Here is a 20,264-nt window from a genome sequence, read left to right as displayed (position 1 = left end):
TTGTTTCGTAAATTGTATAAAATATTACATGTTACATACAAGAAGTTGTTTTTACATTACATTGGTGTCATATAGGATATACTTATAACAAATAATAGCAACATTGTACAATTATTGTCTATCACAAAACATTGGCCCTAAAGCTTCTTAGCTATTCATTTAAACAAATTCAATGACTTATTTTGTATGGACGTCGAGTCTTTTGTTTTAAGACGTTTATTTCTACAGACATTGAATATATCAGACACAAGTCTGTAAATATAAATGAACCTTACTTTCGCGAAACATCGGTAGAAAGCGTATTGTAGCGACTTCGCACAACTCATCAATAGATGGCGCTATATGAATTCTGAATCACGCTATCGATGTTTTCTCAACATCTTGCATATATACTAGCTCCGAATTGAAACTAACAGAGCAGTTATGATCACCTCATCTGATGGGAGAACTGCCTTTGCCAAAATTGCTCAACAAGATTATTTGAGAATCATTATTATAAATTCAATTCGAATTAATGAAATGAAACATTTATATTTTAATGTTACTGTTTGAATAATAATGTGTATCGAAAAAGCGTTAATCAATTGAATCAAGCACCTACTTCGCCATTGTAGCTCTTATCCAATTTTGTAGTACTTTATGTTCGGACATACAAACCGACTCGAGTCCAGTAATCAAAAGTCAAAAATTATGGATTATTTGCAGTTTGCTTTCACAGTTCCAAATACCACAATACGAATTGGAATTCAAAAAAATTCCTATGTTTGGTTGACAAATATCCTGTCTACATATACAGGTTTCTAATAAGCACAACATTAATAGATACATGTATAATAATGTGTATAATATCAGTGCAAAAGGCAAAAGAACAAACAGTGAAGTTACTGATATGTAAGTTTATGTAAAGCTAAAACCTGGGTAGCATTAACTAGAATTGTAACAAGGAATCATAGATTAGTAAAGATTACTCACTCCTACACAAGAAAATGTAAGCAGTTTTGACAATTGAAATTGTCACTGTCATCTATTGTCGTGTTTGAAAAATATTAAAAAAATGTAGTTTTTAGATTATTTACGAATGAAACTATATTTCCCGCTCGTGTTTTTGCACCACTTAACTGCGCACGTCGGCATTGTTTCGCGCAAATTACACCATGACAGAATTATCAGCCATTTAAGCCATTTAATGGCTTCCTTCAATTACAAGGCGGTGAGATATCTATACTTATCTATGCAAGGACTAAACAAGGGTTTAAACATGTCACATTGTTAATACATGTGATGTCTTTGATGACGTCATAGAACTTTTCTTCCTCGTCCCCATACATGTCAAATGAATATGACACCTTTTCTTACATTATGATGTTAATCTTATGACTGTGCATATTTTTTTTTCAAAAATTTCTAAGTTTCAAGTAAAAATCGTATGTGGACAAGCATCGTTCCGCGGTCCGGATTCGGCCCGCGGGCCCTTTAAGGGGCCAACAAAATAAAAAAAAATGGAATATTAGATTTCTTTATCGATCATCGGGGGCTAGTTCAATCCGTTAGTAATAGTCAATCTCAACCAATTTCTGCCAATTAGATTTTTTTAGGTAATAATTGTCAAACAGTTAATTGGGGCTAAAAGTTAATATTGATTATTAGTATTATTACAGGCGGGTAGTGGGGGTGAGACAAAGACATTTATAGGGATTTTTGTTAACTAATCTTGGTAGAACAATCACACAACCCATGAATTCTTAAATTTGGCCCACAACTTTCAAAACGACACCTAAAATGACTAATATTTTTGGAAATATATAAGGCAGACGTGTTTAATTAAAATCGAAAAAGCATCTTCATTTATGCCGGCAGTGTGCACACTCAAACCATACTAATTTTAATACATACATAAGCAAGTACATAATATATGTGTTATAGTTAAAACCAGATTTTAGTTAGAACGCGTTTTGCCTAGTTAGAAGTAGTTATTACTTAGTACCTTTGTTATAACTAGAATTAACTAATACTCAAAATTTAATATCAGGTAAAACTTAGAATGAGAAGGATTTGGCCAAGTGCGTATTGGCAGACTTCACATACCTTTGAAAACTTTTTTTTAAAGATTTCTCAGGTATCCTCAAGATGTTTTCCTTCACCGTTTAGGCAAGTGATAATTAATATCTCATATGCACATAACTTTGAAAAATCAGAGGTGTGTGCTTGGGATTTGAACCTCGGACCCCTCGAACAAGAGGAAGACTTACTTACTAGGCTATCACTGCTTACATTTTGATTCCTTATATGTTCCAACCTAACCTAACCAAACTTTGATGTTCCCTAAAATGTTCCTTTACTGGTAAAATATCTGCGGTAATTTCAATTTTAGCTAGTTTTAAGAAAGGCGTTTAGTAACAACTAGTTGTAACTAGGAAAAACCGGTTCTAACTAAAAACGGATTTAACTGTAACATATTTAATAACATGTTAAAAAATGTTAGCTATTCATCATAATATTTAATTAAATACGGCAACAAATTTACCTAAACCATTCACACTTCATCGGATCATAAGAAAATAACTATCTAAGTATATACAATATTTATCTATAAGTCTTATCATCACAAATTGTGATACAATCAATTTCATTGTAGTAGTGACCGACTGAAACCGGTTTTTCGGCCGAAATCCAAACCGAATATCCGGTTTTCGTCCCAGTTTCGGCCAAAGCCCAAACCGAATCTGCGCGTTTCGTCCCCGTTTCGGCCAAAGCCCAAACCGAATATCCGGTTTTCGTCCCAGTTTCGGTCAAAGCCCAAACCGAATATCCGGCTTTCGTCCCAGTTTCGGCCAAAGCCCAAACCGAATATCCGGTTTTCGTCCCAGTTTCGGCCAAAGCCCAAACCGAATATTCGGCTTTCGTCCCAGTTTCGACCAAAGCCCAAACCGAATATCCGGTTTTCGTCCCAGTTTCGGCCATAACCCAAACCGAATTTGCGGTTTTCGTCCAAGATTCATTTTGTCCAAGATGTACGTATGTAAGTTTGTAAGTCCGCGATTTTTTCAGAAACTACTGATGCAATCTTGATGGAGTTTTGGTTATTAAACTTATGAAAATATATACAATTCTAGAATTTAAAGATTTACGCACACAAACGTATTTTGACAAGTTACCTGTATAAATTTATATTTCTTGAATGGATAGGGCTACAAAAAAAAATCAACTCCTGCTAATCAAACGCCCGAGTATAGCCGAACGCAATCCGAAAGTTCCCGAACGCATCGTTGAACTGGTTTTTGGCCGAAACTTTGCAAAAACCGAATGTTCGGTCGGTCACTATTTTTAACATGTATACCACCTTTAGAAGAATGACATAAGTACAAATATCATGCACTGACGAAAAATGCATTTCAATCAGACATATTGCTTAAAATAAACATTATGACAGATTTTGAAATCTTTCTATAACGTTACCTACGTTATAGTCCGCGTAAAACTGCTAGTCCGCTCTGAATATATAATCGCGTCGCCATAGCAAATTGTATGACTACACCTGCTCGGAACAACTTCAGAGCGGACTAGCAGTTTGGCGATAACTATACACATCTACATTCCAAAAATAATATTATTTCGTAAATTAAGTTTCAACGCATTTTTTTTCCTAATTTGAATTAAGCGCGAAAACGCTCGCAGGTGTCATGGCGTCCGTTAGTGACGTCACACCTCATCATTTTCAAACTTGTAATGAGGCATGACGTCATTCGCGTCGAGTAGCGTTACAGACATCATGACCTGCATTATTTAATTATATAAATATTTGCACTTACATCATTTCAATCCAAAGGCGATCTCAGTATAAAAAACATTCCTTGCAACATTCCCTTCCGCAATTTACCTATCAATTCACTATTTCTTGCATTTTTACAATTCTTTCCACACTTTTGTCACTTAGGAAAACTTTTGAACTTTCACTTTTATTATAATAATTATTTTGTTGACTAAACAATTCTTGAAACCACTTTTTTATACAAATGTCACTTCTACAACCAATCACTATATGTTGCAATAGTCACTATTTTTACAATTGTCCATTTTAGTAATATTTTTGCGTCCGATCACCGTTTCTGCAATGGTCACTTTGCTTGCAACTGTCACAATCCCTGCAACCGTTACTTTTCTTGCAACGGTCACAATTCCCGCAACCGTCACAATTCCTGCAACCGTCACTTTTCTTGCAACAGTCACAATCCCTGCAACGGTCACAATTCCCGCAACCGTCACAATTCTGTAACTGTTGCAATTTTGGAAACCGTCACTTTTCTTGCAACCTTCACAATCACTGCAACCGTTACTTTTCCTGCAACGGTCACAATCCTTGCAATAGTCACAATCTCCGCAACCGTTGCAATTTTGGCAACCGTCACTTGTGTTGCAACCATCACAACCACTGCAACCGTCACTTCTCCCGCAACCGCCACAATCGTCACAATTCCCACAACCGTTGCAATTTCAACAACCGTCGCTCCGCACACCACTGTACACAATAACAACACGTTCACATCTCATTCGTGAGTATAGAAGATCAGCTGTGGATTCGAGTCGTCCGGTGACACCTCGAGTTGCACGAACTGTGGCGTTGTTCTCGCCGATTCGTAGTTACCGCCGCCGTTTCTTGATAGCGAGTTTCTTGATCTGTAATATATGATTCATTTCATTTTCAGATTTCATTTATTACTTATCAAACATTTATACCAAAATTACTGATGTGATTTGGATGAGGTTTTCGTTATTTACAAAGATCGTTTTAGTATAAAATAAGTTAGTTTTTTACACTAAAATAAATTGGCAGTAATACAAGCAAAATCTGCAAGTTCCACATTGTGTGATCAATTACAAATACATATAACTAGAAATACAGTTTTTTTTAAACGAAGTTAAATGCTAAGTCGCCTTAGAATGCCTTGTATTTTTATTAAAAAAATATCATTTTAAGGTGATACAAAATGTGTATCACTACCGTACCTAATTGAAATTTTTAGTTTTAAGCACATTGTTTCAGTGGCTGACTTACATATGAGGCGACGAGGAGATCTTAGTCTTCAAAAGTGAAAACGAATCTATATTTGGCTTGAGGTTCAATATTTTTCTATAAAGAGTTCGAGTTACAGATGACCATGGGCAGCAGTAACAGTTACCATAAGGCAGACTCTATTATTGTCAACATAACTGAACATTCTATTCTGTTCTGAAGGTGGTAGAACCTTCTGTTGCACGACTCCGGGTACCACCACACCTATTTCTGCCTCATAGCAACTGTTTAGCGCTGCATACATTTCCCAGATGTCCCAGCTTAGTTCTCAGGGGTGGACAGGACCTTAGGTAGAATTTTAATCTTATCTAAGATTATATAGAAGTCCATAGGCGGCAGTATCCACTTATCATCAGGCGTACTGCATGCTCGCCTGTTACTCCTATATTATAAAAAAAGCAAAAAAATTGTATAAAAAAGAAATGATACATACTTGGCCTTTGCATGTGTTAGTATGTGTGACTTGAGATTGGTGCTCTGCGCGAATTTCTTATTGCAGCCATCAAACGGACAAACATACGGCCGGTCCCCGGTGTGTATACGGACGTGTGTTCTGAAAAAAAAAAACTTTATTATTTATTTCTAATATTAATAAATAATAAGTTCGAAGTAATGGGTATGTGCCTTAAATTCTCCATGGTAAAGTGCTATAAATAGAAATGTTACACCTGTGGGCTATTTTTAAATATTCCTAGCAATATATCAAATATAAATGATGCAAGTTCTTTAAAAGAGAAAGATCTAAAATTTGTTTCGAAGTCTTCCAATACGCACTTGTCCAGTGCGGTGGACTATGGCCTAATACTCATTCTGAAGGGAGACCCGCAATGGGACAGTAATGAGGTGATGACGACATTTCAACTTTAGTTATTAATAATTAATCTATCCAAGCTTGGGTAAAAAGAACCGAAACATGACAATTTCTAATAGGCAAAAACTGTCAACGTCATTCTTTAGTAATCAAAACATGTATAGATTGATTATTAATAACGAGCGCAAATCCAAACTTACCTTAAATTAAAATCCAACGAGAACCTCTTGCCACAACCTTCGAAGGTACACTGAAAAGGTTTCTCCCCCGTGTGAACTAGCTGGTGACGTTTTAATTTCGAACTCTCTACAAATGCTTTTCCTGGAAAATAGAAAATTATTTATGTAAATTATAAAATATGTACTTAAATATCCAGTTATGAAAGTGGTGGTAGTTTATTCAAAAGGAGTTCTATATACAGGCAGTTCTCGTACTTACAGCATGTTAGGTCCTCGAAATTGAAACGACGTAAGTCGAGACATATTTTTTCATATGTTTGAATGTAAAACTCAAGGGTTAGGATCAATAACAACAGAGAACAAAGTATATACATACTTAATTATCAAAAGTAAGTTAAAATAATTATATTGACCCTCCTATGCTGTAAATCGAAACAATTGACGTAAGCTTAATGAATAGTGTCAAAAAATTATTAACTTGAAACTTGAACTTTAACTTGAAATTAACTTGAAACGACGTAAATCGAGGACTGTCTGTAAATCAATTTTGAATAAATGAGATTTGAATATCAACCCCTTGAAGTATTTTAGTTTCGAGGAATTCGAGTTTCGATTCGGGGAATTTTGGGGCTCGACAGTCTACAAATCAGCCCCTATTCATTAACAAATTTTCTTATTTCTTACCAGATTTAGCTAGGTTCATAAAATACGAGATTCGTTCAGCACACTTATTTCCCATTTGCAATAATAATTATTAATTGCACTTGATAATAACTGAATTTTATATCAATGTATTTTGTTAACTTTTGATGAGAAAATGATTTCAAGTTTACACACAATTTTTGAATTAATAAGTTATTTTTAAGTTGTAAAATATTTTGTATGAAAGGAAAAAATCCAAAGATAGGATTTTTAAAGTTTGCCTATTCGGGTCTGAGGTATCAATTCATTTTAGAAAAGGGTTCCCTTGCCCTAAAATTTATTGGAAATCCTTGCTTCACACCGTACCCACCTATAGACAGACTCTAGTCTAGCGGTTGTACATTATTTTTTATTTTTTTTTTATAATATAAGAGTAGCAGACGAGCATGCAATCCACCTGATGGTAAGTGGCTACTGCCGCCCATGGACATCTGTAATCAACCCCAGATAGGATTAGGTATTCCTACCTGAGGTCGGCCAGATGCGCCGCTACCCCTGAGGACTAAGCTGGAACGCCTCGGAAAAGTCTGTCTCCCTTACCACACCCTTCAAACCGGAACACAGCAGCGCCTAACACTGGTGTTATTAGGTAGAAATAGGTGTGGCGGTGGTGCCGCCGGAGTCGAACCACAAAGGGTTCTACCACCTTGAAAATAATAACATAATAACAGTATATACATACCACACTCAGCGCACACATGTATCCTTGGCCCGTGTGTGTGTAGGTGTTTCCTCATCGCCGAGTTGTCCCGAAACATTTTCGTGCAGCCCTTCTGTGGACACGCTGGGAACAAAACAAAAAGAAATCATTTAATTCTTTGAGTTTTTTATTATATTTCTTTTGGGACGTTATTAAATCTACAGCATAAAATTAGCTAGTAAACATTTTAAGAAAATTGGCCCCTCGATCGAAAACTTCGAGGTTCAAATACCAGGCACGCACCTCTGATTTTTCAAAGTTATGTGCCTATTAGAAAATAATCATCATTGCTTATAGGGTGAAGGAAAACATCGTGAGAAAAACTGCATACCTGAGAGATTTATATAAAAAAAATCTCAAAGGTATGTGAAGTCTACCAATCCGCATTAAACCAGCGCGGTGGACTATGGCCTTATCCTTCTCATTCTGAGAGGAGACCCGTGTCCAGCAGTGGGACAGTAATGGGTTGATGACGATTTACGATACGCGATGTGTCATATCGTATTATTATTGTGTACGTAAGTATATTACGTACACATATTTTTACATCAAAAATAATTATAAATATTTGTATAGCCACTTACCATCAGGTGCACTGCAGTCCACCTGATGGTAAGCAACTACTGTCGCCCATGGACATCTGTATCTGTAATCAACCCCAGATAACATTACATTCCTATCTGAGGTCGCCCACAAATTTAACGCGCCGCCACCCCTGTAGACTAAGCTGGAACACCTCGGAAAAGTATAAAATCAATTCAACATTACCTATAGTTCTATCCGAGGACTCCGGCGAGGGTTTCTTAAGCCTGATCTTGTGTCCGGGGCGCGCGAACTCGGCCAACTGCTTGGGGTCCGACAGGTCTAAACCTGGAAACGTGTAACATTTCACCATTCATTTGTACTTTCAGGGGTCATATATCAGGGGTCTATCCTTATTATATATATTGTTAATCGTCATACGGCCCTTGGACGTCGGTTGAAGATAGATTTAACACATGATATCATTAGAAGTATGTTGTCAGTTACAATGATAGACTTATAATTATGTTATAGCGAAAAATTAAGTGCGCGTATGTATGTGCGTACGTATGTATGTATGCGTTTGTATGTGCTGCTACAAACTGCTAGTCCGCTCTGAAGTTGTTGCGAGCAGGTCATACAATTTCCTATGGCGACGCCATTCATTTCTATATTCAGAGTGAACTAGCAGTTTTACGCGGACTATACGTGCGTACATGACTCACTCTCTTTCTTTCTTTCTCTCTCTCTCTGTGTCTATGTATGTGTGTGTGTGTGTGTGTGTGTGTATGTGTGTGTGTGTGTGTGTGTGCGTGCGTGTTGGTATGTGTATGTAGGTACACATTAATAAAAAACTTGAGTAATGTAATGCATTTTTTTAACCTAAACAATTAAAATAACAAACAAAGATGGAATGTACCTGATGGTAAGTGGCTACTGCCTCCCATGGAAATCTGTAGTCATCCCCAGATAAAATGAGGTTAGATAGGAACTCAGATGCGTTGTTACCCTTGAATACTAAGTTGGAATGTATGTCTCCCTTACCACACCCTTCAAACCAGAACACAGCAGCGCTTAACACTGCTGTTACAACAAGAATAGGTGTGACAGTGGTGCCTCTGGATTCAAACCACAAACCACAAATACTACCAATTTCAAAATTCACTCATTACAATCTAAGACAGCAACTGTTAGTAAGCAAAATTATATTAAATTAAAAAAAGGCCTAATATAGCTTTTTAGATTCCAGTTATTACCTGGCATATTCTCATTTCCTAGAACATTCTTCTTTCCCGTCATATACTCCGTGTAGTCTGGATCCGGGTCTGGATTTGATCCGTCATCTGGAATACAAATTATTTGATAACTAAACCATTCCATAACCTAATCAAGGTCCATAACCTAATCATCATCAACAACTCATTACTGTCCCACTGCTGGGCACGGGTCTCCTCTCAGAATGAGAAGGATTAGGTCATAGTCCACCGCGCTGGACAAGTGCGTATTGGTAGACTTCACATACCTCTGATATTTTTTTTATAAATCTCTCAGGTATGCAGGTTTCCTCACGATGTTTTCCTTCACCGTTTAAGCAAGTAATAATTAATTTCTAATGCGCACATAACTTTGAAAATCAGAGGATATATGATTTGAACCTCTGACCCCTCGATCGAGAAGCCGAGTCTCTTAACCTATATACTTAACTTTAACTGCACCTTAATTATATTACTTTTAATAAATGAGAAAGTGAGGAGTCATTGTGTATGGAAAGTAGGTTAATATTTTTTCAAAATCAGGTGTATCTAGGATTTGAATCTCGGACTTACGATGGAACTGAAAAGTTTTAGCCACTAAGCTATCACTGTCTTTTGAATAATTCCGTCTTGATACTACAATTAATCAGAGCATAGATTTTTTTTATAGAATGCATGTAGTGAATGAATATGCAGTCCACCTGATGGTAAGTGACTACTGCAGCCCATAGACATCTGTAATCAACCCTATATAAGATTAGATACCTATACAAAACCTATACCTGCGGTTGGCCACAGATGTGTTCCTAACTGAGGACTAAGTTGGAATACCTCAGATAAGTATGTCTCCCTTAAGCGCTGCTGTTATAACAGAAATAGGTGTGGCGGTGGTGCTGTTGGAGTCGAACTACAAAGGGTTCTACCACCTTCAAAACTATAACCACCGTATTAGAAATTATTTACTCATCGCTTTTTTAAAGCAGGAAAACATCGTAAGGAAATCTACACAGGTGAGTTTACAAAATAACTCAAAGAGTTTTTTTTTTATAACATAGGAGTAGCAGACGAGCATTCAGTCCACCTGATGGTAAGTGGCTACTACTGCCCATATACATCTATAATCAGCTCCAGATAGGATTAAATATTCCTACCGGAGGTCGGCCACAGATGCGCCGCTAATCCCGTGGACTAAGCTGGAACGCCTCGAAAAAGTCTGTCTCCCTTACCACACCCTTCAAACCAGAACACAGCAGCGCCTAACACTGCTGTTATGAGGCAGAAATAGGTGTCGCGGTGGTGTTGCCGGAGTCGAACCACAAAGGGTTCTACCACCTCCGAGTATGTGAAGCCCAAGAGTATGTGAAGTCTACCAATCCGCACTTGCCTAGTGATCAAGGTAGACCTCTCAGTAATGGGTTACCTACAAATTTAAGTTATTCTAGATAAAAACACTTACCATCATCCTCTCCCGTAGCCCACATGGTAACAGAGAACTCCCCCTCCATGGTCTTAATTTGCACCTGTTTCTGTTCCCAGCGTCTCGCCGCACCCCTGCCGGCACCCACACCCTCCATCAACCCCATTGGGACTTCACCTGGAAGATTATAGTGGTGGAATTCATTAAACAATGTATTTGGTTGCATGGCATATCTTTCTTTATATATGTATATATTTCTTATGTGCGTGTGTATGTTACTCAACTCCTCTTAAACGACTGGACTGATTTCGATAAAATTTGTTGTGTATGTTCAAGGGGACTTGAGAATGGTTTAGATTCACAATTTAGTCCGTGGGAAAAGGTTTTTTTTTAATTAATTTTTAATTCGTAAGTAGTTGTTGATTTTGGAATGTTTCACATTGGATTCGGCGGACTTCGCTACCATCGCAGTATCAAATATTCTATCTATTTTTCAAACCCGTAAGTGATAAGGGTTGTTTACCCTTAACATTTTTTTATTTATATGGCAACACAACGTTTGCCGGGTCAGCTAGTGCTATATAAGACCATTTTCTACTCTCACAGCCCCATCCATATCAGGATGCCATGAACACACAAAGACGAACACACAAACACCCAGACACAGAAATCTAAATTAATCAGTTAGATTGTGTTTAACCGGGGATCGAACCTGGGACCCTCGAGCGTTAGGTATAACCGCTCAGCCATGCGAGTTATCAATTTCATTGACAATATGAAGTTTTCTTTATACACGAGGTCGACCGCAGATGTGCCGCTACCCCTGAGGACTAAGCTGGAACGCCTCGGAACAGTATGTCTCCCTTACCACACCCTTCAAACCAGAACACAGCAGCGTTTAACACTGCTGTTATTAAACAAGTGTGGCGGTGGTGCTGCTCGAGTTGAACCACTGAGAGATCTACATACTACCTTCGAAGTTTCTACACTTATATAAGACTAGCTGACCCGGCGAACTTTGTACCGCCTCAAAATCTATTTATCAAATATATTTCATATACAATATAGCCTATGTTACTCGTGGATAATGTAGCTTTCGAAAAGGTGAAAGAATTTTTAAAATCGATCCAGTAGTTTTTGAGCCTATTCATTACAATCAAACAAACAAACAAAGTTTTCCTCTTTATAATATTAGTATAGATCCGCGTTTCCCAACCTTTTTCAGTCTACGGACTATTAGGACATCAAGTACATTTTTCACGGACCCCTTAATAAAATGAAGAGCAAAAAGCAAAAAAAAAACATTCCCCGCCAAAACAAAATTTGAAAGACCGATTTATATATTTTGTTTCTTTTTTTTTAGATTAATAATAGTGTTATACATCATTGGATGCATCTTTTTTAATTTTTTACCGTGTGCTTAGATTACGTTTTTCTAATAAAACTGGTTTGTTGATTTTTCGTTTTGCGGCCCTTTTGCATTTAATAAGCAATTTATGTATGGTCCGGAGAAGACACCGCGGACCCCCATACATATACTCGCGGACCCCCAGGGGTCCGCGGACCACAGGTTGGGAAACGCGGGTATAGATAATAGATACAAATACTTACCTATAGGCATCAAATGGTGTATATTGTTGGTGTTGTTCGCGTTAACACGCGGCCGGCCACGCCCCCTTCTGGAACATAGCGATATGTTCGCTGAGCATAAGTGTGGTGTTCGAAAAAACAAAAATACAAAACTTAATATGAAAAATGCTGCAAAGAAGTGCAAAAAAAGTTTGTATAGTGTGTGACATTTTAACGTAAACAACACAAAATTACATGGGCGTTCATCTGTCATCGAGAAAATAAAGAAATGGAAATAGTATAATTGAATGTAGGAAAAAACAGTGATAGCCCAGCGGTTGAAGCGGTTGAATCGAGGGGTCCAAGGTTCAAATCATCAGATTTTTCTATTATGTATGTATTAGAACTTAATTATCACTTGCTAGAGGGGTCGGAGGTTCAAATCCTCTGATGTTTCAATTATGTGCATATTAGAAATTAATTATCACTTGTTTTAACGGCGAAGGAAAACATCGTGAGGATACCTGTATACTTGAGAGATCTTTTAAAACAGTTCTTATGCAGTTAGGGGTATGTGATGTCTACCAATACGCACTTGTCCAGCGCGGTGGACTATGGCCTAATCTTTCTCATTGTGAGAGGAGACCCGTGCCCAGCAGTGGGACAGTAATTAGAAGTCGACGATCGAATTAAAAAAATGTTATAGATGTGCGAAGTCTACAAATACACTCTTGAAAACATCCTGGGATAAATAATAGGGAAGGTAGGAAAGGGGGGCAGATGCTAAGGCGAAAAAGGGGTTTGTGAAGGAGCAAATAAGAGGGTGATCTGTTTAGGAGGTGATGGCTGATTTGTTTTTGTAATTAACCCTTTTTTTTGTTATAGGATAAACTACTTTTTCTCGCTGATCAAATCCCAAGGAGTGGAAGTTGATAATTTTGGAGACACTAGACAACAATTGATTCTATAAGTGCAGTAAACGAGATATATTTGAGTACCTCTGGACGAAAACATTTTACCCTGAAAAGACAATTCGCTGTAGGGCAAAAATGATTAAATAATGTTGATGATGAAAGGTCATTTGAACCCACCTGCTAGTGCTGGGCGGTGCGTAGTGGGTCTCGTAGGGCACGTCCACAGGGCGGAGGTCCTCGGGCGGCACTCCCGGGAGGATCACCTCCTCACTGCCCACCGCTATCGTGTAATCTGTTTAACATATTTCAATATAATAGTTTCATAAACTAAAAAAACACACTGTTATTGCTAGTCGAACTAAAAACTAGAAAATAATTTTTAGTTTATTTAAGAGAGAGAGTTTCAGTGTAAAAAGCGTGGGGTAAAAGGCATAGATACAACCCAAGCTAATAAATAAAAAGTGTGTTAATTAACACGAATAATTTGAAGTGAAAACTTATGGATAATGTGATGGTTGTGACTTGGCAAATTTTTGGAACTTTTCTCGCTTATACAATGCTTACAAAGTAGTAAGAAGTAGTATGGTTCGACAAGGGAGGTAGAGTCCGCGCCAAACTGCTAGTCCGCTCCGAATATAGGAACGAGTCGCGTCACAACAACAAATCTATACTAATATTATAAAGAGGAAAACTTTGTTTGTTTGTTTGATTGTAATGAATAGGCTCAAAAACTACAGGACTGATTTTAAAAATTGATTAAAAATGAAAAAGATTTAAAAAATCCACGAGTGAAATATGCTATATTTTACATGAAATATATCCGTACCACACGTGAATAAGTTAATAAGTTGAAAATGTACAATGTTCATTGCAGCTATTTGTACTCTTTGGTGAGAGGGTTATTTTAAAATTTGACAAGTTGTGTATGTACGGTAATTAAGACCCGTTAACTCACTTATTCACCCTATAAATTAAAATTATTAAACAACCCTAATGTTTATTATGACTAAAACAAAATAATGTACATAAATATATTTACAGTAGATCGACATATCAACATATTCACGCGTGGTACAGATATTTGATAAATAGATTTTGAGGCGGTACAAAGTTTGTCAGGTCAGCTAGTTGTAAATATTAGCGGGACGAAGACAGCGCGGTCCCCCGGCACCCTCCACTGCTCGCCCGCGGGTACATGCTGCGTTAGTGTGCCCTTACGTTGCTACGGAGTATATGCTTGTAGTTGTGTTCAACCGCATTGGTTCTCTGACTGACACCTGCGCGCAATAACTTCAGAGCAGACTAGAAGTTTGGCGCGATCTATACACACTAACCTTCTTCCAAGTGCTGCATACCGATGACCTGTTCCTCAACTTCTTCGTACTGATCGTCCGTGATGTACTCCTCATATTGACCCGTTTCTATCTCCTCGTACTGAAATTATAAGTTAACGTTATAAACCAGTGTTGCAATAAAGAACCCTCAGGGGCATTAGCGGCCTACAGGTGAAAGATGAAATTGCGATTTACTAATTTTTTTTTTTTTTTTTTTTACGAGGGGGAAACCTTCAAAAGGTACCCTATGCCGTGGGAGCGGCACGGGGTTATGTGGGATTCTTACCGCACTAAAACCCCCCCGGTGGCCGTCCTCGGCGCTGCGTAGAGGATTCCGGGCTCTCCAAAGGAACGCAACCGGAGTCCACTTAGCGCGTTGCCCCATCGGGCTCTGCCCAGGTGAGCTTGACGCTCGCCACACCGTCCGGTGGGCAGGACGGTATGCGACCACACATACCGCCGTCCTTCCCGGGGTCACTAGCCGGGCGGTTCGAGCTCCCACTCTTGCCGCCCGCAACCCCGGAAGCCCCTTTTTAGTCGCCTCTTACGACAGGCAAATACTAAATAAAAAACAAAGCAAGGCAAGTACTAAATAGACTAAATGTTTTTCTATAGGGCCTATATTTTACGCCGACTTATGTCGGAGACAGATGTCTGTGATACAAATTATTTCGCTGAATTCTTTGAGGGCGTTTGAAAATATTGTTAATATGGGCAATATACGTAAAAACATAGGATAAAAGTTGACAGTGAGTATCACGTTTTACAGTCACCCATTGTTGCCGCTTGTCGTCAGCAACTGTCGCTGACGATCGCCTATAATAGTGATCTTCGCTGGCTCCCGTCGATAGCGACTTTCGTCAAATCGCGATTAATTACAAATGTTACATTGTCGGGTCGTGAAAAATCTACGAGGTGCATGGTGAAATTTGCACGACGATGCAATATGTCAATATGTGATGTCGTATATAATTATGAGATTTATCCCCATTAAGTATTATGTGTTAAAAAAAATCTTCTGCTAAAAAGTTATACTACATAGTCGTATTTAATAAAAATTGCATCAAAAATAATGCGTTTATGTACACACGCAAGAAGTGAATAATTTCAAACCATTTTATTTACAAAATAATACGACACGACACATATCGTTTTATATTGTATCATATGGAACATAACAAAATATATTTCCAGAAAATCTTCCTATATTTAGTAGCCAACGACTCACTCACTCACGACTTTTGGTGTCGATTTTATGTGTCTGTTTCGTAAAACAATCGCAATAATTTTTCCCTAAACCCAAAAGAAGTATATCTTCAAAAAATGGAATGTAAACATAAAGACCACGGACTCCATTTATCTATATACATATATAAAAAAAAATTGTCTATCCTTTATAGAACCGTAAACTATGCATTTGATCATGTGTCGAACTTCAGCAAAGTTGTTGTCCATGAGCTCACGAAGGTTTCTGAGTTGTTACGACCGATTTTCGACAGATGGTGCCAATGTCATTCCAATGACGTAAACATTTTCAGTTAGATGTACGTCATGTTATTTTTTTTAAACGCGGGCACTACTAGTCTGATTATATAATAGCAATCATTTTCTACCTTGACTCCCACTTGGTCCTTGCCGTCAATCTCCACCATGCCGCCATGGGTGGCGATCTCCACCTCACACATGATCTCCTGGTTCATCATCATGGGTTACTCCACCTGGAAGTCAAAAATGACGGTGTTAAAAGTTTTATTGTTGAGACATTTGACTGTTTTTTTATATATAGGAGTAGCAGACGAGCATGCAGTCCATCTGATGGTAAGTGGCTAACGCCGTCTATGGACATCTGTAATCAACCCCAGATAAGATTTAGGCATAGCAGTTTTGACGGTGGTAGAACCCTTTGTGGTTCGACTCCGGCGGCACCACCGCCACACCTATTTCTACCTCATAACAGCAGTGTTAGGCGCGCTGTGTTCCGGTTTGAAGGGTGTGGTAAGGGAGATAGACTTTTCCGAGGCGTTCCAGCTTAGTCCTCAGGGGTAGCGGCGCATCTGTGGCCGACCTCCGGTAGGAATATCTAATCCTATCTGGGGTTGAATACAGATGTCCATGGGCGGCAGTAGCCACTTACCATCAGGTGGACTGCATGCTCGTCTGCTACTCCTATATTATAAAAAAATAATAATAATAAGCGCTGATGTGTTTGGTGTGGTTTTAAAGGGCACTTTTTCAGGACTTCCAGAACGCAAGTTAAGGCGATTACGGTTGTTCCTATTGAAGCAGTTGTTCAACTTTGTTGGAAGCATGTTAGCTTTCTTATTTAGGGACAAAAGCAAGTAGAGAACCGAAATCGATCATATCTCGTCGAAATAAAATGTATTTAAAATTTGACAGCGTAAAACATAAAAAAATGTATTCTTTTTTGAGATTTTTTTATTTTCTCGCCTATGCTACAGGCCTCCTCTTACCGTAAAGGAGGCTGATATACGTCCAAGACTTTATTTAGTTTATTTTATTTTATTGTATTTTGGACACAGACAGTCATGTATTACATTACAAAATCTTAAGCTAACTTAATATATGTTATTCTAGACTTTGAGTGCCAACAATTTGTGTATTAAAATACATTAGACAAGTTTTTAAGTTGTTGAATTGTATCTCAAGGTACATTTTAGTGTTTTTTAGTAATTACATATTACAAGGTATTATACATTTATTAATCTGTACTTTAAGGGCGTTTTGAAAAAGAAATTCGCACCGGAGCAACGAAATCGAGTGAAATAATTGGCCAAGTGCAAGTCGAACCCGCACTCGGAAGGTTGCGTATCACCAAAATTTTCTTATTTTTTTATTTTTAGTATTAGTCATTGAAGCAGCCATTGAAGTAAATGCATTGTAAAAAATTGAGCTGTCACCCTATCACAGTTCAATGGATAAAACTAAAAACGTTGAAAAATACCGGTTTTTCTTGTATGGCCTATTTATTTCAAACTTTTTTTATTTTCAGTATTTGTTGTTATAGCACACGCGTCGCTTTTAGCGAACGCCGAGGACGTAGAACGGAGATCTTACAGCTACTATAGTCCGCGCCAAAATGCTAGTCCGCTCCGAATATAGAAACGAGTCGCGTCGCAATAGCAAATTGCAGATATTAGCGGGATAATAACAGCGCAGGACCCTTTCGGCACCCATCCGCTGCCCGCTCTCGCCCGCGGGCACATAGAGCAGTTAGTGTGCCCTTACATTACGGAGTATATCTATACTAATATTATAAAGAGGAAAACTTTGTTTGTTTGTTTGATCGTAATGAATAGGCTCAAAAACTACTGGACCGATTTTAAAAATTCTTTCACCATTCGAAAGCTACATTATCCACGAGTAACACAGGCTATATTTTATATGAAATATATTTGATAAATAGATTTCGAGGCGGTACAACGTTTGCCGGGTCAGCTAGTGCGAACTAAACCTGCACGCAACAATTTCAGAGCGGACTAGAAGTTTGGCGCGGACTATACTTAATTAAAACAATCAGTTACCATTAATAGTAAAAGGCAATACATTACTCAATCACATAGTTGAATACAAACATCGCTTGCATACAAATGCTTGATTGAGAATAGACTAGAATAAATTAGACTTTAAGTCAAAATAATATTGATGAGTGATTAGTACATAAACAGCCAACGAACATGCAGTCAATCTTATGATAAAGGCGACTGCCGCCCGTGGAAATTTGTAATCAACCCCAGATATGTTTGACGGCCCACCTCAAGTGCCGTAAGGCAGACATAGGTGTGTCGATCGTTGTCCCTATAGTTCCGGGACCAGAATAGGGCTACGGTATCCCCTGCCTGTCGTAAGAGGCGACTAAAAGGGGCCGGGGTTGCGGGCGACAAGAGTGGGAGCTCGAACCGCCCGGCCAGCGGCCCCGGGAAGGATGACGGTATGTATGGTCGCATACCGTCGTACGCCCAGATGGTGTGGCGAGCGTCAAGCTCACATGGGCGACGCGCTAAGAGGACTCAACTTGTCGCTCGACAACTCGATGCTGCAACCAGATGAGTCTGCAGCGTACAGAACTCCTCAACATCTTACAGCTAATATTTCGTGTTTGGGCTCATTGCATTGGTTTCGATGAGTAGATAGCAATACAGATGGTGACATTGACCAGGGTCTGATGATGGAGTAGGAATTTAGATTTTAGGTGTAGTTTCGACGTGGCTTATTTAGATCGTAACTTCTATGCGTTGTAGCGTTGGGACGTCGACATTTGCTAAAAGCTGCTACTGGCCGCTTATGGGTCTAAACGCGCGTGAAGACCCATAAAGCTTGGAAAGTGTAGAATGTCATTGTTTTATTTTAAATAGATTTTTTAGAAATTATTTAAACATTCTATAAAAGCTCCTTTGCTGTAATAATGTAATATGAGATATAAATGTAATAAATAATTTACTAGGTTAATTATTTATTGAATTGTGTGATAAGTTCACTAGTGGTGAAGTACCACTATTCACGTGTGACATTGCAAAGGGAAATGTATAGTTGGATTTTCTTGAGTACTGCATTATTTATTAATACTTATAATCTTTACTCTGCCACTCATATTTCATATAGGTGCATTTACAGTTAATTTTACAATGTAGTAATTTTTCCTTCAAGGATAAGTGTTATATTACAGTAGCATGTTGTTATCAATTGAGTTATTTTAAACGATTTGCAATTAATTATAATTAAACAATAAATCGAATTAACAACTTGATAAAACTTTAATTTATAAAAAAATACTCTAAAATTTAATTTTATGTTAATTGGCTCAATAGACTTTTACCTTTGCCAGTTAGTCCAGTTACCTGCGCGAAGAAAAACTCGTTTTGTTTACGAGAAGTGACTTTTGTCAAAATACTTAATTTCAATGCTACTTTATCTGCATTTGCAGGTGTTATTTTTAGCTTGCATATTCATAAACAAACAGTAAAAGGTTTAAAAGTTTGTTATTCGTTTGATAAGCGACTGGGCGTTGGAAGTCGGGAGTTTACAGTTGCGATATCAAGTTTCAAGTCAACACATACGTAATTAATTGTCAAAGGCGATCTTTGTTCCTTTATGATGAATATAGAACGCATTATGGTGCATAAAATGCTGCATCGGGCTCCAAAAGCGGTTAGCGGACTCGGCAGGTGCGATCCAACCAACCGACTGCCGGCCGGATCGTAACTGAATGATTTTTTAGATTAATAGAAAACGACCACGCCAATCGCTCGCAAGACAAAACCCTCGCGATATGACCTTCATTTCGTCACCTCTAGAACACACCCCGATACGTAATTACACAGAAAACTCGAAACACTTGTTACAATGTGTCAAAAAAGTAAGATTGTTTTCGGCCGAAATAGTTTACCTTTATTTAGCTTATAACAAAAGCTGCACGGCCCCCTGGAGACATATATGGACTGCTGCGTAGGCACCGGATTTTTCCTTGCAATTTTTACCACAATCAACGACACACACTCCAGTGAAAAAAAGTTTGATATTTAGTCCTTAAAAATATTTGAAATTTACGCGAAATTGTTTATAAAATATGTCCGACTAAACATGGCGTCCAAAGATGTCCGACCAAATTCAATATGGCGATACAAAATGGACGCCCGCCCGTCGCATCGCTCTCGACTCCGGTGAAGAAAAAGCCCACAGCGATTACCACACGCGCAGTTTAGAAAAAAAGTAATACTACCAATGTTGCCATAACACAAAAGTAATTCGTATGTAAATTTAAATTTAAATTCAAA

At 38.1% G+C, this 20,264-nt stretch overlaps 2 protein-coding genes across 6 annotated transcripts in view; both read right to left on the bottom strand.

The window, feature by feature from the left end:
* The window catches only part of LOC140757039 (HMG domain-containing protein 4), a 225,810-nt gene that overhangs the window by 133,186 nt on the left and 72,360 nt on the right, over positions 1-20,264 (bottom strand). The window lies entirely within an intron of this gene.
* Positions 4,216-20,165, bottom strand: PHO (pleiohomeotic). Of its 4 annotated transcripts, none has more exons than XR_012103928.1 (13): positions 19,877-20,165; positions 16,086-16,190; positions 14,473-14,572; positions 13,316-13,430; positions 12,267-12,334; positions 10,695-10,832; positions 9,242-9,328; positions 8,232-8,333; positions 7,446-7,547; positions 6,083-6,203; positions 5,505-5,624; positions 4,347-4,674; positions 4,216-4,310 (listed from the first exon to the last, which is right to left on the bottom strand). XR_012103928.1 is itself a non-coding variant. In XM_073092591.1 (12 exons), the coding sequence occupies exons 2-12, from the start codon at positions 16,176-16,178 to the stop codon at positions 4,545-4,547; spliced, it is 1,176 nt and encodes a 391-aa protein (XP_072948692.1). In that variant the 5' UTR covers positions 16,179-16,190; positions 19,877-20,165; the 3' UTR covers positions 4,319-4,544. The 4 variants fall into 4 exon arrangements, 1 of the variants encoding a protein (XP_072948692.1); XR_012103930.1 differs by having other exon boundaries at positions 8,232-8,327; XR_012103929.1 differs by having other exon boundaries at positions 12,267-12,331.

Source organism: Epargyreus clarus, unplaced genomic scaffold, assembly GCF_041222505.1.
Source record: "Epargyreus clarus isolate Ecla_fem2 unplaced genomic scaffold, WU_Ecla_fem_2.2 ptg000036l, whole genome shotgun sequence".
NCBI lineage: Eukaryota > Metazoa > Arthropoda > Insecta > Lepidoptera > Hesperiidae > Epargyreus > Epargyreus clarus.
Note: the sequence above shows the minus strand (reverse complement) of the source record. Positions and strands in the feature narration are given on the sequence as shown.

What these genes read in the sequence shown, in the direction of transcription:
- PHO (XM_073092591.1), bottom strand. Translation starts at nt 16,178, where the DNA reads ATGATGATGAACCAGGAGATCATGTGTGAGGTGGAGATCGCCACCCAT. An exon ending in GTCCTCGGATAGAACTATAG is followed by an intron (nt 7,548 to 8,231) that starts GTAATGTTGAAT and finishes TTTTGTTCCCAG; the next exon opens with CGTGTCCACAGAAGGGCTGC. An exon ending in ACATGTGTGCGCTGAGTGTG is followed by an intron (nt 6,204 to 7,445) that starts GTATGTATATAC and finishes TCTATTTTCCAG; the next exon opens with GAAAAGCATTTGTAGAGAGT.